This window comes from Panthera tigris, chromosome C2 (genome assembly GCF_018350195.1).
Source record: "Panthera tigris isolate Pti1 chromosome C2, P.tigris_Pti1_mat1.1, whole genome shotgun sequence".
Classification (NCBI taxonomy): Eukaryota; Metazoa; Chordata; class Mammalia; order Carnivora; family Felidae; genus Panthera; species Panthera tigris.
In genome coordinates this window covers 86703443-86722288 of record NC_056668.1, presented here as the reverse complement: position 1 = coordinate 86722288, position 18846 = coordinate 86703443, and the positions used below count along the sequence as shown (strand labels likewise).

Below are 18846 nucleotides of genomic sequence, written 5' to 3'. Positions count from 1 at the left end.
TTCCTTTATAATAAATAACCTTATGTGAAACATGTCATTCAACTCCTTTCTTAAAATGTAGAATTCTAATTCATAACTCAGTTAAGAACTTTATTAGGTTATCTGTTGTAAGCATGAGAAAAATCAAGATAGAATAGAAGTAGATTAAAGGTAATCAGATAAAATTAGTAATTTTAACAGAGAAGCTTTAAACATTGAAAACAATACCCTGCTTATTTATTTATTTTTAAAAATAGTCAAAAAAACCATTGCACATTACTGTGTAAAATTACACAAAGATACGAACTTGCTGTTAATGCCCTTTTTACTTTTGATTGCTTGTAGTTTTTTTAACCTTTGTTATTTTAACTTGTGTTTATCATGCATTTACTTTCTGCCTTTATTTATGTTTTGGTTAATGTTACATACAGCAAGTTTTTGTGTTTAAATTCCTGAAAATGTTGGGATGGAATTACAGTAATGTGTTATGGCTTGGGCCCCTCGCAGGAGTGTATCTCGCAGTCAGCAGTGAGAACAAAGTTTGAACAGCACACTATCAGAGCTAAACAGATACTAGATACTGTGAAAATCATAATGGATTCAATAAACGTGGCAGCAGCAGAGAAAAGGTATGAATTCACTTTATTGCAAAATAAAAGCCATTTTGTATCAATATGAATTCCTTAGACTAAGGTTTTAAATTGTTATATTTTAAGTACTTTCATACTAAAGTCAACAATTTACTTGCATGTTTTAAAATGAATATTTGAAATTATAAATATTTATTCTACAACCTCGCATACATCATTTACATTCCTTGGATCTCAGTATTCTCATGAGTAAAATCATAACATATTTCATAGTTTAAAATATGTTTAAAGCAGTGGAAGAACCATTTCTTCAAGAGGAATTTTTTGAAGAAGTCCAAAAAAGAGGTGACCCTCTTTTTTGTTAACATTCAACCTATAACCAATTTTTCATATATTCACACACTGATACCTTGAAATGCCTCTTTGATGCCAGTTGTGGTTTTTTTCATTAACTGGTAAACAAACAAGGTGATATTACCTGCCGGCCAGAAAGTCAGTTTGGTAAGCACTACCCTATATGTCGTATTGTACTGTGCTGTTATTCCATTTATTATCTTATAAAGACAAAAATGAATGCATGAAATTGCCAACATTATTGAAGAAAAGGATAGTTCTCACAAAGTTGGTACACTTGCAACAAAGATGATGTTATTAGATATGATGATAGTTAACAGTGTTCAGCCTTAATTATACCATCAGTGGGTTTCAGCCAAAGAAAGGAAAGTTATAAAGCATCAAAGATTAAGTTAAAGATGACATTAAATTGGGAATTTTAAAAGCATTTGATCTTACTGGGAAAACAAACACTTATACCTAAATCTATTGCCTAATGTTGACACTTTTAGTGGAATGCATTATGTACAGAATTAGAGATTTTCCAGCACATAAAACACAAGACAGATCTCAGGCTGATCTCAGGCCCTGCCCAGTGTTTCTGTATGGGATTGTGTTGCCCATTTACACCCCTTTTAGCTCAATTGCTTTATTACAGTAGCCAAAGTGAGTATTTGGTCCACCAATTGACCTTAATATTCTTAATTTTAAAAATTCAGGACATTGAACTAAACATGCCACAAAGAAGATGTGATTTGAGGATGTTTTGTATCATCATGTCTTGGGAACTCTTAGCTAAAGATAATTTAAAAGTGTCTCAGGTCTTTGTTTTCCTATACCATCCGGTAGTTGACGAATCTCTATAAAAGCCAGATAGTAGATATTTTAAGCTTTGTGGGTCATCTGTTTCTTTTGCAGCTACTCAGTTTTTCAGTTTTAGAGCAAAGGTAGCCATGTATGAATGGTCATAGCTATATCCTAAGAAAACCTTAACAAAAACTAGCAGCTGGCTGGATTTGGCTTTCAGGATGTCATTTGCTAACCCTTGTTTATTAAATGAAGTCAATACTGAGTTTTGTTTTATTTTGACTGTTCATATCTGTGTTTGGAGAATCCTTCCTAATTCTTAGTGTGGGGGGGGGGGTGGATTCTTTGTGGGATTCAGATACTTCATGGGCAGAGAGACAAAGTAGTTTATATCCAGTCTTCTATAAATATTTTAAGATGAAATATTATTTGAATCTTTTTAGATGTTGAAAATACAAGATTATTTTTCTTGTTATGCTAACAGATTGTTCAGTGCATAAGTGAGTACCCTCACTTAACTGCTTTGGGACTTTAATATATCCTAAGAATTAATTACTTTTCATACTATAATAGGGTTTATTCAATGGAAGAGAGGGAAGATCAAATTGATAGACTGGACTTTATCCGAAACCAGATGAACCTTTTAACACTGGATGTTAAGAAAAAAATCAGGGAGGTTACAGAGGAGGTGGCAAACAAGGTGGGTTGGTGAATTTATGATTAAAATTTCTGGGAAGGGGGGCACCTGGCTGGCTCAGTGGGTGGGGTATTCAATTTAGTTTTTGGAGTAATTGGTAATCTTGTTTAATTTTTTTAACTTCGTATTTTCAGGTGTCATGTGCAATGACAGATGAAATTTGCCGACTGTCTGTGTTGGTTGATGAATTTTGTTCAGAGTTTCATCCTACTCCAAGTGTATTGAAAGTATATAAAAATGTAAGTTAAATTGTATTTAAAGTTATTTAGATACAGTTTCCTCACCTTATTGTACATTTATATTTAGTGGTATAGCATCTTCATGGCAACCAGCTTATGATTAAAGTGTTACACCTCCTGTGTACTCTTGTGATAATTACACTACTGTGTATACAGAACACGCAGAAAAGTTATCCTCTAAGAATAAGATTTAGCATTTACTACATTTTTAAAGTTTTTGTAAAATCTATGTATGTTCTAGAGAAAAAATAATGGGCACATTTATCATGTTAACAGGAGTTAAATAAGCACATAGAAGATGGCATGGGAAGAAATTTAGCCGATCGGTGCACAAACGAAGTCAATGCTTCAATGCTTCAATCCCAGCAAGAAATTATTGGTAATATTTATATCTACAAATTTATGTGTATTTTTTTATTTCATTGATAAAGGGTTTATTTTCCTTTAGGTTTTTTATACAACATAAAACATTATTTACTGTCATTTCTTAAATATAATTTTGTTTTGTCTAGAAAATTTGAAGCCATTACTTCCAGCTGGTATACAAAATAAACTACATACACTGATTCCTTGCAAGAAATTTGATCTCAGCTATGACCTAAATTGCCATAAGTTATGTTCAGATTTTCAAGAGGATATTGTATTTCGTTTTTCCCTGGGCTGGTCTTCCCTTGTCCATCGTTTCCTGGGCCCGACGAATGCTCAGAGGGTGCTGCTAGGATTATCAGAGCCCATCTTCCAGGTATCCTTTTTTTTCTTTTTTTTTGAGTAAGCTTTTTATTTGATTATTGCTCTACTACACAGTTATGTATCTTTGATTCTATGAGTTGAGATTCTCCTTTTTATTTTGCTTATGTGATTTTCCCTAATAGAACTTCCTGTGTCTAATTTGCATATTTATGATTTAATGTCTGTCAAATAGAGCCATTTCTGAATTAGGCAGACTATGCAAAGGGAGAGGTAATCCCAGCATTTTCATCCAGTACTGTTGTAGGTTGTTCCACATTTGTTTTTGAAATGGGTTTTTATTTTCTCAGAAGTTTTTGTTTTCAAATAAAATTGAAGTTTTGACTTCAAATAAATTAGATTAATACAAACATTTTTTTAAAAAGTTTTGAATCTATCAATTTGATAATTTTTCAGAAAATTTATGGAGTTGTAAAACCGTCACCACAATGTAGTCGTAGAACCTGTCACCTTCAAATGGTACCGTTGTGCCCATTTGTAGTCCATCAATCATTCCTACCTTCAGCCCTATTGCTAGTTAGCTTTCTGTAACTATCATATTTTGCCCTTTCTGGACATTTCCTATAAATGGAGTCATTAAAAATGTGGCATTTTGTGACTGGCATCTTTCACTTAGCATAGTATTTTCAAGATTCATCATCATGGTACATGAATGTTGTAGCATATATAAATATTCCATTTTTAATGGCTGAATAATATTCCATTATAGATACCACACATTTTATTCATCCATCAGTTGATGGACACTTGAGTTGTTTGTACTTTTTAGCTACTGTGAATAATGATGCTCTGAACACTCATGTACTATTTTTTTTTTTTTAGCATTTATTTATTTTTGAGAGATTATGAGTGGGAGAGAGGCAAAGAGGGAGGGAGACACAGAATCTGAGCTGTCAGCACAGAGCCCGATGTGGGGCTCGAACCCACGAACTGTGAGATCATGACCTGAGCTGAAGTTGGATGCTTAACCGACTGAGCCATCCACGTGCCCCTCATGTACTGTTTTTATGTGGGCATCTGTTTTCATTTCTCTTGAGTATATACCTAGGAATGAAATTGCTGGGCCAATCGGTAACTCCATGTTTAACTTTCTGAGGAACTGCCAAACTGTTTTCCAAATCAGCTACGCTATTTTCTGTTACCAGCTATTTCTCAACATTCTCATCAAGACTTGTTATTGTCCGTCTTTTTTATTCAGTGGGTGTGAAATGGTATCTCATGTACCATTGATTTGTATTTCCCTAATGACTAAAGAGTTTGAACATCTTTTCATGTGCTTATATTAGCCATTTGTATATCTTATTTTGTGAAATGTCTATTCAGATCATTTGCCCATTTTTAAATTGGGTTATTTGGCTTCTTATTAACTTGCAGGAGTTCTGTATATATTCTCTAGATACAAGTCCTTTGTCAGATGATATCCAAATAAGTTTTTTTAGTCTGTGACTTGGCTTTTAAGCCATTTTCTTATGGTGTATTTTGAAGTGTAGAAGATTTTAATTTTTAAGTCCAATTTTTTTTAAGGATGTGTTTTTGGTGTGAGAATTTTAAAATATGGTTTTAATTCCTCTTGAGGGTTGAGGGCCTACTATAGTGTGAAATATAGTGTGAAAATTCATTATTTGTCGTGATATCATTGGCTCAATATTGGTCACAGAAAATAATTTTCAGGCCATTTTTATTTTCTTAATGTATTTATTGGGAACTCATTGGAGTCATTCTTTTTATAGATTTACTACTGTAATTATAAAAGAAATACAGTAGAACTTTATAAATGTAACTGTACCATTTGTAGTGGTTTAATTATAATAATCCTTTTTCCCCAACCTTACCAGCTCCCCAGATCTTTAGCTTCTACTCCCACTGCTCCTACTAATCCAACAACGCCAGACAATGCATCACAGGAAGAACTCATGGTTACCTTAATAACGGGATTAGCTTCTCTCACATCTAGAACTTCTATGGGCATCATCGTTGTTGGAGGGGTGGTAAGAAGTCCTTTTTAGTATAATTAAAATTGGAATTTTTGCAGAGCTTTTTGTTAGATCATGAAAAGAAAGGTATATTTACTTTTATTTCCAGGATCTATAAAATGACACGAAAAGTTGTTGGTTAAATTAGTGAGTAAAGAGGAGTTTCACAGGTCTAATCTTAAGTTTTTAAAACTATATATTTTAAAATTTAACTATAGTTGACCTATAACATTGTATTGGTTCTAGGCATACAACATAATGATTTCATAAAAGCAGATATTGCAAAATGATTTCCACCGTATAAATTTTTACCAAATACTTCTTTAGGGAGAAAAATACCACCAACTAACTAGTCCTTTAAACAGTGCTTATTTTCACATTACAGCACATAAAGAAATGATATTTGTACATTGGTGTAATAAGAATGATCCAGGTTCCTTATCTAGCCTTCTCTGAATACCAAAGGGATCTGCCTTCACGTATTAAAGATTAGTAGTAGTACATATATGTAAAGTATTTTTTCACATCATTAACAATATGAGTTTACTTGTTTTGGTTTTTTAAAATCTGTGACCTAAAAAAAAAAAAATTCACATGCCTTTTTGAGATAACATTAGATCAATTTACCAAATAAATGTCTGGCAGGTTATAAAAGTTCTTGTCTGGTATTTGTTTAAAAAATGGATCTGAGTCAAAGATCTTTAGGGAGCTGATGCGTTTGCTAAAATGCCTTAATATACAATGCCCCTAATGGTGATTTTCTTTCTCAAAGTAGCCTATGAATTTATCTTTACAGATTTGGAAAACTGTAGGCTGGAAACTCATATCTGTTTCATTAAGTATGTATGGAGCTTTGTATCTTTATGAAAGGCTGACCTGGACCACCCGTGCTAAGGAGAGAGCCTTTAAACAGCAGTTTGTGAACTATGCAACTGAAAAACTGCAGATGATTGTCAGCTTCATGAGTGCAAACTGTAGCCATCAAGTACAACAGTAAGTTGGAAGATGTGTCTTTGTTTCCTTTTTTTGTTTTAATTATTGAACTATGACATACATGTAAAAAATGCACAAGCAAAAGTACTGCTCAAGGAACTATCACAATGTGAACACACTTTGTAATCACCACCAAGATGAAAAAATCGAATGATACCAACCAAGTAGGTTCAAAAATGCGTAATGACAAGTGTAATTTATTTTTACTGTCACAGCCAGGTTTACAAGTTTAAAGGCATAACCCTTTTATTTTTTTATTTTTATTTTTAAAAGATTTTTTTTTTAATCTTTATTTTTGAGAGAGACAGAGTGGGAGCGGGGGAGGGGCAGAGAGAGAGGGAGACGCAGAATCCAAAGCAGGCTCCAGGCTCTGAGCTGTCAGCACAGAGCCCGATAGGGGCTCGAACTCACGGACCATGAGATCATGACCTGAGACAAAGTCGGACGCTTAACCGACAGAGCCACCCAGGCGCCCCTAAAGGCATAACTCTTTTAGAACTCAAGGGAATTTTATTATAATAATACTGGTGTCCACTAATTTATTTTATGTGTCTTAAAATTTGTTTCATTGATCTAGTAAAAATATATAGAACTCCAATTAAATCAATGCAAAATAGCCAATTTTTGGATGCTACTGAGACCTAAATTAAAAAGTTCTCTGAGCTGAAGATGATTGTAGTTTAGTGAAGGAAATAACATGTACATAATTATAATAAGTGAAAAGTGGTAAGTAAGCCTCATAATGTGAGGCTTTAGAATCTTAAATCAGGAAAGCTGGTGGGTCAATAAGGGTTTCCTACAAGGAAGGGTAGCCAGAATAGAATAAAAAGATGTAGGCAGAGAAAACACCCCAAAGCAAAGAAAGGGGAAAAGAAGTGTGTTCAGAAACATGAGAAAATTTTGATGTGACAGATATGTATATCAGAGGGGTACATTTGAATATAAACCTAACACTAGGACAGGAGCTTAGATAACTAGAAGTCTGGGGAGAGATGTCATTAACGTTTAGCTCTGGAACAAATAACTGCAGTGGTGTGGTATATAGAACGGTTTAGATTAAGGAGACAAGAATTGCAAGGAGATTAAACTTTCAGACACAAGGTCAAAGCCCGTACTAACATAGAGCTGTAGAGAATGGAAACAGGGCACAGATTTGAGATAACTGAATATTTACCAAATATTTATTGAACTCCTGTTTTATACAGTAGTTTTCATTTTATTTATATTAAGGAAGATCTTTTCTCTAATAAAGATACCTAGACCTCCAAAAGAAATCATCTCAGGTCACATATGTAAAAATAAAGTTAAGCTTTCCATTCATTTGGTCTTCATTAATTGCCTACCATGTGCTAATAATTCTGCTAGAGGGGGTTGTGGGAAATAAAAAGTTAGAGATAACTTGATCCTCTTTCTTAGAAGACTTTTACATTCTAATGGAAGCAGCCTCAAATAATTATTCAGTTAATATGAGCTAAATATTAATGCAATATGAAATAATGCAAGATGCTTAATTTGTCTAATATTGATTTATGGTAGAATGGGGTGAGAATGGAGAGAAAAAAGGCCATGGGAAAGATGAATATGCACAGGAGAATAGTTGCAAAGAAAAGTCAGTTAATCATATTCCAGAGGTACACACCTACTAGACATCTTTCCTGTTGCAAAAATATGTTTGCCAAAGCTAACAGATTAGCACACAAATTGAGCCATTTGGTTGTAGGAACATGGTTAATGTTGCTATGATTTAAAGTTTTGTTTTGTTGTTGAGGTGCCTGGGTAGCTTAGTCGGTTAAGCGTCTGACTTGATCAGCTCAGGTCATGATCTTGTGGTTCACAGGTTTGAGCTCCGCATTGGGCTCTGTGCTGACAGCTCAGAGCCTGGAGCCTGTTTCAGATCCTGTGTCTCCCTCTCTTCCCCACTTGCAGTCTGTCTCAAAAATAAAATAGACATTAAAAAAATAGTGTTTTTTGTGCAAGTCACAAAAGCTCATGAAGTTTTCTTGCCTGTTCTCAGTAATTTATTTCTGTAGGCAAAGGACTCGTAAGTCTTATTGTGTTTCTGAGGAAATATACCCATCTTTTGCCTTTTTATAGCTTATTCATATTCACAACCATATAGTAGAGGTTCATACTGCCTATTGAGCATTTGTCTTGAGGCCAGATGAAATTAAGCCTACAGTGGTATTAAGCCTTAGTGCCGTATCCTCCCTTATACCATTCCTAACAGTGTTCTTTGATACCTTACACTTTACGTATATTTTAAACTTGTGATATTTTTATATAAGCTTTAAATTAAAGCTTCATTCATTTTCAAAGACATTCATGACTGCTGAAAACATCATTTTTTCTTTTAAGGGAAATGGCAACCACTTTTGCTCGCCTGTGCCAACAAGTTGATATTACACAAAGACATCTGGAAGAAGAAATTGCTAGATTATCCAAAGAAATAGATCAACTGGAGAAAATACAAAGCAATTCAAAGGTCTTAAGGTATTTGAACATTTTTCTTGATAATATGAATGTTTATTGGTCTCATTACCTAAATATAATTATATTAAAACTTTCTGCATTGGCTTAATTATTATATTCCATCCATATTTAATTCCATATGTTTTGCATTTTCAGTGAAAGCTAATTTCAACAAGAAAAAACAAATCTGAATTAGAAGGAATTTTTTAGGTCTTTATCTAGAACTTTATGTTGAGCTATATTAATCCCTGTTCACAGCAGATGTTCTAAAATTAAAAAGTGTGAGTTTTTAGTCCTGTATATCCAAGACCCATACCTTCCATTCTCATTGGGGGATGTGGATGTGCTTAAAATTTGAAGCAACAAGAGTAAACAAGATATCCTAATATGTGGAATTCTGGTTTAATATGATTTATCATGGATTCTGTGGGGTCTAACTAAAGTTTGCTTTTGGGGACCTGACCAGAAGTGTCACCATGAGGTGGCTGCTTGTTGGTAGTCCTGACATTCAGCTTTTACCAATTAGCTGGCTCACCTATGAGTATCATTAAGCATCATTTAATTCCTGCTGCTACTTATCAGGGCTTATGTTACATAAAATGCCCATATAAGAGCAGCCTGCAATGTCTCCAAATCGTAGAGGCTGTCCTTGTGAGCTGAATTTTGGGACATAAACACCTGTGGTCGTGTCTATCCATGGTGTCTTAATCTGATCAGCAGTTACATTGTTATTGCACCTTGGTTTCATAATCTCTGCAAAAGATGACGGCCTATCACTTAGACCCCAGCCTCTTTTCATACACACGCACACACACACACACTCCCAAGTAAATTTCATTTATCCCATTGCAGCTCTTTTAAGTTAGATCATCCCAAATACAGCCTTTAGTAAAACTATATCCAGTAGTTGTTTTTTTTTATTTAGGTTTTTTTTTTTTAGTAGTGTTTCATCTTGTTAGAGTAAAACAAATGATATTATTGGCACTTGCTGTAGCTTTTTGATTTTTGTAGGACTTAAGCATGAATAATTTTTATGTGCTAATCCTTTTTCTAAATAAATCCCATAATATTTAGAATCCCCACTGTTACTAATTAGGCTCCGCAATTCAGATAGAATTTAAGTTACCTAATTAAAAGACAATTGCCTGAAGAAGCATACAGTGTAGTTCATGTGTCCATTAACTTATATGACCTTGACTATATGCCCCCAGCAACAAGACCAAGAGAGAAAAGCTCACCCAAGTATGTGTGTGTGTGCCCTGGCATGGTATGAGAATGGGAGGCAAATCTGTGTTCTTTTGTCAGTTTTAGTTCCTGTTTTCATCTCATTAGGGTATTTGGCCGCATCAAGTATGATTCTAGTATTTAAAAAGATTTTTGGTATACACGGCCCTTTGACATCTGACACCTACTTTATGTATACATAAAACCCGTTCTAGACATTGTTTAACTTAAAGGGAATTCAGGGACAATTATGATTCTGTGACTTAGGATATAACTCCCATGTAAGGTAATAGGACTCCATGGTCTCTTAATGCTTTTCATTCTTTCTTAGGTTTTTGGTTTTTATCTCAGTATACCTTTTTAAGTTCTGGACATTGGATTCTGCGTTTACAGAAAAGCCATAGTAGCACATATACGTACTCTAAAAAGGTTGATAATATTTTAATAGGAGTTCAGATACATGTAGTAGCACCTGACTAGTGATTTTTTGTTTTGTTTTGAAGATTGGATGGAATGCATTTCTTTCTCACTGGCCTTTATGATAATTAGATTGGTATTTTTATTCATTTTTTTAAATTAGAAATAAAGCCGTTCAACTTGAAAATGAGCTGGAGAATTTTACTAAGCAGTTTCTACATTCAAGCAATGAAGAAGAATCTTAACAGTAGAGATTGCTTTGGTGATCATCATAGGAGAAAATGGAACTTGGAAGATTGGGACAGTTTTTTTATGAAATGACTTTAAATATGAATTATACTAACTGTACCTAAATAGCAAATCCTTGTGTAGATTCTGATAATGATCTATCTCAGGGTGTTTGCATTTCTGAAGAGTATTATATGAGGTCTTTTTAATTTTAATTTTGGGTAAAGAAAAGGCTAAACTGTGTTTCAAATGAATTAGTTAAAAGCAACAGAACCAACTATGTGACCCCTGAGGGGTGGGGCCTTGTTCTTAATTAGGGCTCTCTTTGTTTTTGATTCTGAAAAAACTCTGCTTCCTGGCATCCAGGAGTTAGAGAATGCTCATTTCATCTTTTCTCAAAACTAATTTTTGATGCCTACTTTAATGGGAATAGTCATTTTTTTCTTTTATAAACTGCATTGCTCTATCAAGGAGAGTGGAATGTTCTTGAGTGTATTGTTTATGCAAGTTACAATCACTTTTGCCATCCTGGCAGGTATGTAAACCACTAATAAATACACTGTTTTTACTCTTTTTTCCCATTAAAATGGATGTAAAATAGTATAAAGATTTGTTATTATAGTCTCTTATAAAAGTATAAAAATTTCTGGGTCTGATTAGTTGCCTGATCTGTTTCTAAAGAAACATTTTCAGTTTCAACTATGATTACAGCGAGGAAACCTTTCTATCTCAGTTTTAGGAGCAAAGTTTGAAGTGATAAAAATAGCCAAAGATACGGGAGCTCTGACTTTTGGGTGGTTGTATTCCTGTACCAATGCCGTTGTTCTTCAGAAGGTACTTGCGGAGGATACTGCTGGATTGTCCCCCCCGGGTGGCTTTACTTTAATTGTATGAATTTGCCAGGGCACTGTTAATATTACTGTACTTTTTAACTTAATGAAATGTTCGTGAGTTCAAGTATTGTCTGTTTCTGTGTAAAAACTAATTTAAACTTATATGGAAACGTGAAAAAATGACATTCTAGGGCTTTGCTACACAAAATGTAGCCTTGAGGATCACCAAAGCAGCAGCATCTAGATGCTTGTTAGATGCATAATGGCTGCATTTGGCAAGGGATACTTTCTGCTTTTCCGTAGAGGGATAACCTGTTAGGTTCTTTTATTCTTAATACTATTTCCTTTCTTGTGCCTTTAAGGCTTCTGGATGCTACTCAGTCTTTTCATAACAGGTGCAGCACTATTTTTCAGGATATCTTAAGGAGAAAATAATATTCTTTAGGCCACAGGAGCCTTTCAAAAATGTTTTTATGCAGAGCAGATACTAGGATGCACTATTCAAATCCAAATACTAGTTTATAGCTTGTTGTTGCTTTATAACCAAAAATAGTACAGGCTACCAACAAATGGGATTAGGTAACAAATTCCACATGAAAAACTAATGTCTAAGATTCTGGGTACTGCTAATTTAGGTTACAAGTTCAAGACCTTAATCTTTATATGAAAAGTACTTGAACTTTTGACACAGTTTAGTTTGGTATCACCGCATTAGAATGGTACAGTGCCTGTCAAAGTTTGACCTCTGGATTATCTGTGTATCCCTTGTGAACTAAGAAATACATATTGCAGGGTCTCACCCCAGACCTATTAAATCCAGGACTAGGTTTTGAAACCAGCCATCTGTTTGAACAAGCCCTCCACGTGATCCTTATGCACACTAAAGTTGGGGTAATACTGGAATAGTGGTTCTGGTACAGTCAATTTATAGTAAGTTTTCCATCACTAGTTTGAATGCATTTCCACCTGATCAAGTTTGAAAATGCATGAATGTTGGAAACAGAACACTAAAATAATGAAACTCAACCTTTATGCCTGGAGATAAGTGCATCTATCACTAAGCCCGTGAATTATACAGAAATTATGTATTTCACAGCTGTAGTTCAAAGTTATTGCACATACTTGATTACTATACGTTTGCGAGATTATTTATAAACTTTGTATAACCTTAAACTTTTTATAGAACTACATTTTTATAAGTATGCAAGTGAAAATAAAACTTGTTTGCCTGATAGTTGATAAATGTAACATTTTTACTGGCATTAGTGAGTTTTAATCTTAAGTTTTGCAGCAGGGCTCTAGGTATCTTGGGTCATGGCTCATGTGCCTAGCCAAGTACTCAACTCCCTCCAACGGTGTGGAGATGAAATGACAACAGTGAATACTTTTATCTACATCCTATAAGCAATCAACTGGTTAATAAGTAAGCTGGCATTCATAATGCAGTAAAGTGAAGTACATTTATTCCTTGCTTCCAGCAGCCTATTTTTCATTTCATAATTGCCAATGTTTGGATAAAGGAAAAAAAGGCTGAGCATGAAATGACTAGGCTTGGAGTTTACTTCTGAGACTTAACTTTTAGTGTGATTTTTAAAATTAAAACATGCTGTATGCAGTCTGGTTAAAAGCACTTTATTGATTACAATATCAATTCACAGCAATATCTCACAGAGCTACTGTACAAATGAAGGAATGAATCACTGTGCAAGAAAAGATCCAAGAATACTATTAAATCATGGTACAAGTCCATAGTTTGGTTTAAAGCTTTTATAAGAGCTTTAATATACTACGTTCACCTTTCCCCAAGTCATACTACTGACATTCAGAGTCAATTCACTACGAGTTTGTAGAATCCATTTTAAGTGGGAAAAAATAATCAGCTTTAAAAACCCACTTATTTGTGGATGCCTTTGGATAAGAATACACAAATCCAAGTGTTCAAATGCTTCTTTGAAAACAATAGAATAGAGCACCATTGTGTAAAAGACAAAAAGGCTTGAAATATCCACCAAGTATCACTGAAATTCCATTAAGTAAAAAATAAATACTACATGATGTAAGATTTTGTTGGGAACACTTAAAACCAGTTGAAACACATAACCAGTTTTTTCATGATGCTGCATTATCACTATTTTATAGGATCAGTAATTGGATTTAAGGAAAAAGACTCAGGAAATTTTATCAACATGCAAATTGGCTAAATACAAGGTGTACCATCAATCTGTGACTAACTTTTAAGAAATACACTGCTAGCTTAGACATTCAACTACAAACCATCTTAATGAGTACCTATTGTAACCAATATTTTTAAATACACCACTGAATTTAAGACAATTCAAAATGAGCGGGAGAAACACTAGTAAATATGAAACAGTTCACCTTTTACTTTAAATTTCTTACAAGAAAGACGGTCTATCCTTGTGCATGTTTTAAATTCTCACAGGAGATAAGACAGTTTAAAATTTTGCTTTCCACAATGGCAAAGGGGAAATTTGAAGCTGAACATAGTACTTAATTTAAAAGCAAAAATTTTTAAGCCTTATACTTACACCCTAAAGATGCTAGAAAGAATATTGTTAAAATGATAGGCCAATTTAGAAGATTGTTTAATCAGTTTCCGTAAGTTTAAATGTCAACAGATAAGCCGTAACTATTCAATATGTGAAACATTCAACAGTAATCAGAGCATAAATTTCCCTGAATGTTTTCACTTTTAAAAAGGTTAAAATTTTATTAAATCTAAGACCTCAATAGTGTCGGACAAAGTCAGTTATATTGGCACAGTAGATTTTAGAAATAAAAGTTTCATTGTCACCTGGAGAAGTCAAGATCCATTTCTCTTAATAGGTTAACTTTAAAATGGCTCAACACATTCAGAAGCACCTACATCCATTGTGTCTAGGAGACTAGTTTACTATCATCGCAGTATGGGTTCAGCTGAGTCTAAATTACTAAATTAAAATAAGAATTGTCTATTAGACTCTTAAGATTAAAATATTAAAGCCAGATTTTTGCCTCTGAAGATAAAACTCAATATGGTGCATGTAACCATGGGATTACAACTATAAAAATCTGAGCTAGGGAGGGACCTTGGACATTCAGTCTAAACCTCTAATACAGCTGCCAAAAATGAGGCCTGTCCATCAAAGTAGAGAGGCCCTTACTATCAGCTTTTGGGATGATTTGCTGAACCACATGGCAATCATGCTCACTTTTTTTTTTTTTTTTTTTTTTAAGAAAAGAATGTTCTCTTAAAATATTCTTGCAGTGGGGCACCTGGATGGCTCAGTGTGTTGAGCATCTGCCTCTTGATTTAGGCTCAGGTCATGATCCCAGGGTCATAGGATCAAGCTCTGTGTCAGGCTCTGTGCTGAGCATGGAACCTAAGATTCTCAAAAAAAAAAAAAAAAAAAAAAAAAAAAATTCTTGCCAGATCTGAAAAAAACACTTTACGAGGTGATTAATGAGGAGTCTACAAATAAAAATGCTGAGGCATATTATGTTTAAATGCTTCTTATAAGGTAAAAGAAAATTAATAGGCACCAAATAAATGCAACATTCTTGATCGAATTCTTTAAAACTGTATTTGGACATAATTTTAGTCTTGAACTAAAATTTATACAGTGCCTCTATATACTATGTTATTCTTAACTGGTTATAGGAAGTCTTAATGCACAGCACTTAAATAGACCACCAGCTGAACTTGAGCTTCAGGAAACAAATACGTTTAGCAACTGGAACCTATATTACTGGAGAGCAAAGGTTTAACTAGAAAGTTAATGTGGTAATGAGGTCACCATTTGGTCATTATGTAGAAACCACAACAGTGGTTGGTTTTTAGTTGCCTAGTACATATTTAATTATGGGAGCTGCTTTTCAACTAATCTACGCAAGATTTTTTAAATCATTCTATCAAAATGCTTAAGACCATGGAAGTAGGCTGTGCCTCTGATGAAAGTATCTTATTAAATTTCAGAGTAGAAGAGATACTTCTCATATATGTGTGTGTGTGTGTATGTTACTTTGCTTCTCATATATATATGTTACTTTGCACATGGCAGAAATGCTTTCTTGAATAGGATTTTGGAATGAATTGCTGAACTACATGGCAGACCCTCACCTTTTGGGGAAATGAGTACATTCCTTTAAAATACTCTTGCCTTATCTCAAAGAACTGCTCTTTATGAAATGACAGTTCACAAACATTAACTGCAAAAGGTTCATAGAAATCTTATGTGTTTATAAATATACATTCATGCCTGCCACCTACACTGTATTTTTTTGGTCCTGTATCATAATCTTCCTGTATCCATTTTCCTTTTTATTATTATCAGCCGTTCTTAAAACTGATACATTATAGCCGATTCACTTACTAGCACATTCACAATATAAAAATGAAAATTCACAAATACAGTTTGGGAGTATTTAGGTTAGGGTTACAGGTGATGAAAAGTTGAGACCTGTCTCAACAGTAACAGATGCAGTTCACTAAATCACAAAACAATGCACTTCTATATATCAGAATAACCCATGACTTCACCATCAAGCAAGACTAACAATCTTCTATTGTCATTTAGCTTCCTTTATAGAAGAAAATCCAAGGGGAAAAGTATCTTTGTTTAAATTTGACGTGAGGGAGGGGCGGGCAGGCATTCTAGTAACAGACACATTATACCATTTACGAACAGGAACTGCTTACTATTTTCCTCTGATTCCTTAAAGAGCTGCTCTTAGAATTTTTCTTTTGGCTTTCAAGTGGAGTCACTTGGATCTAAGCATTCTTTGAGGCAAAAATCACTTAGAAACCAGTATTTTGTGCCAAAAGAAGAAGTACTACAGAAGAGCAAAAAGCTTTAATATTTCTTTCAAATTTAAGTCACAGAAAGTTTTTATCAATTCAGATTTTGTATTATCTGAACATAAATTCATAAAGCCACTTTGTTACACTACACAATTAGAACTAATCAAGTCTAGTGACTGATTAGATTTTACACTTCTTTCAACAATATAATGTCATCACATTATTTCCTATCTACATGTAGGTCAATGGAGTACACTGGGGAAAACTCTTCAGATTCAAGGACAGTCCAAACGTTCATCAATTTGAAATAATGAGTGTACCTACAAACTCAGTTCTAGAATATCAAATCCATAGGAAAGTAAGCCCAACTATTTAGAGGTCTACTGAAAGGGTCTTGGTCATAACCACATTTTTAAAATGTCAATAATTTTTATGCAATTACTGCTATTAACATAGGAATTTCTTATGTATGTCTAAAATTTCAGAATGAAATCTTGATTCCCTGGCCTTCAGATTATCTCCCCCTCCAAGGACTGAAAACAAGCACTTCTTTAAATTCACAGAATGGCCAAGGATGCACCAGAAACTACTGATACTCAAAGGGTCTCCCCTCAGAAGTACCTAAGCCTGCTAGTATAAACATTAGGCAACCAAATGTCTTTTACATCAAAAAGGAAGGTCAGACTTCAAGAAGACTTTCTTCAAATACAGCACACATACATCTGGAATCACTTCCATCTATCACTGTGCCTACTTCCTCCATTACATAACTCAAAAATGTGATATTCTTATGTATAGAAAGTTAAAAATGTAGTTCTTAAAAAAATGCAAACACACAAACATGATAGACTGCTATAATGTGTACATTCTGTCCTACACAAAGAAAATAAAGAATCTGAGTACAAGCAAAAATTCATCAAAGTTAAATTAGCTCAACTCAAATTAATGCACTGGTCCTTTTGATCTCAGCAAGCACCCTTGCCTTTTTTTTTTTTTTTTCCCACTTTTTTGTTTTATAGTTTACTGAAAGCTTCTTTTTGTATATAATTATCTCAATAGAAAAATCTTCACCTGCAAATATAAGGTAGAATTTTCTTCTCACAGCTATAGGCTGTAGCACTGATTTCTCCAGATAGCAAAGGAGAACAGAAAAACCTGCACATGCTATTAATTCCAGATTCTAAGAAAACTGTCCCAAGAGCCTGTTGCCACAGCCATGCCATCATCTGTTACACCTAAACAGCTGACCCGGTTATCGTGACCAGCAAGAACACCTGAAAAACAAAAAGTTCAGTAAAAAAATTAGCAACAGGCAAGTTTCAGAATTAAACAACTATGTGCATAAAGATCTAAGAGAGTATTTAAAACCTAAATGGGGAGACTTGGTCCCAGGGGTAAGCTACATATGTGTACAAAATACAATTCTTTCCGTTATGTGAATTTTTGACATGTACGTTGGCTCATGCTTTTATCACTTCTGTAAAGTGATCTTATAATTATGCTTATATCTAAAACAAATTATATTTTACATTTCTAGTAAGTTCATGATACTCCAGATGCTGCCATTGCTCTACGCTATTTTCAACAAAAACAAAATTCCAAAGGAAGTTCAGTGAAGTAGCCTTTCACAAGAACAGAAAGAATGTAAGAACACAGGATGCCTGGGTGGCTCAGTCAGTTAAACCCTTGATATCTGTGCTGGGCATGGAGACTGCTTTAGAGTCTCTCCCCCGCCCCTCAAAAAAAAAAAAAAAAAAAAAAAAAGGACGGGGTGTGGGAAATGTAAGAATGAAATTGCCTGACATTACCACTTCCAAAAATACCAACACAGTTTATATATTTTCGTTGTTAAACAGCAAACACTGCAATATTTGGTTGTAACTTCGTGAAACCAACACATCTAGTTTTAGTTTTGTCTATTAAAGTTAAATTCATTTGAATAAATACAGTTAAATTTATCTGCTATTCACATCACCACATGGGCTATTCCCAAATAATTGGGAGGAAAATGAGAAATGTGAAGATGTAGAAAAAAATTGGAATATATCAAATTCAAGATTTTTTCTTTACTGTACTGTGTTTGAGTCTGCAGGATCTCTGTACAATGAAGCGTTATCATTTTCACCCAACTTCAAGAACAGAAGTTCATCCTTTCTTAACTCCTAATATTCTCTGTAGTACTTCCAGTATGGCAATGTTTAGCAATGGGCAAATTTACAATTATAGGTTAAAATTACAAAAAACGAACAGTGACTAAATAGTCCAAGTCACGTTGGAAAGAAAAATGAATTAGCAATTCACAAGTCACCATTCAATTTTACTGTGAAAGTATACAGTTGAGCCCACTTGAAACCAAGCAGCTGTAAGCAAAGCAACACTCAAACTCAAATATAGGCTAAAACATGGAAAACAGATTTTAAATTTTGTTATGGATACTGATCCAACCCAGGCAAAACACCTAATACCTCTTGAAAAAGTAATTGGCTTTGGACAAGAGTATCTCCAAATTTCTACAG

At 34.1% G+C, this 18846-nt stretch overlaps 2 protein-coding genes across 5 annotated transcripts in view; one reads left to right on the top strand and one right to left on the bottom strand.

The window, feature by feature from the left end:
• MFN1 (mitofusin 1) overlaps positions 1 to 18846 on the top strand; it is a 50240-nt gene that overhangs the window by 22814 nt on the left and 8580 nt on the right. For 2 of the 4 annotated variants that reach the window (XM_042956935.1, XM_007094584.3), the window contains exons 10-18: positions 487 to 608; positions 2283 to 2409; positions 2541 to 2645; positions 2922 to 3024; positions 3158 to 3387; positions 5228 to 5380; positions 6162 to 6358; positions 8714 to 8848; positions 10632 to 12768. In XM_042956935.1, the coding sequence (XP_042812869.1) occupies positions 487 to 608; positions 2283 to 2409; positions 2541 to 2645; positions 2922 to 3024; positions 3158 to 3387; positions 5228 to 5380; positions 6162 to 6358; positions 8714 to 8848; positions 10632 to 10713 (1254 nt within the window). In that variant the 3' untranslated portion in view covers positions 10714 to 12768. Of the gene's footprint in view, positions 1 to 486; positions 609 to 2282; positions 2410 to 2540; positions 2646 to 2921; positions 3025 to 3157; positions 3388 to 5227; positions 5381 to 6161; positions 6359 to 8713; positions 8849 to 10631; positions 12769 to 18846 lie in introns of those variants that run through there. The other 2 variants (XM_042956937.1, XM_042956936.1) reach the window with 2 other exon arrangements.
• The window catches only part of GNB4 (G protein subunit beta 4), a 58501-nt gene continuing 54831 nt past the window's right edge, over positions 15177 to 18846 (bottom strand). The window contains exon 10 of the mRNA XM_042956938.1: positions 15177 to 17604. Within this exon, the coding sequence (XP_042812872.1) occupies positions 17498 to 17604 (107 nt within the window). The 3' untranslated portion in view covers positions 15177 to 17497. The remainder of the gene's footprint in view (positions 17605 to 18846) is intronic.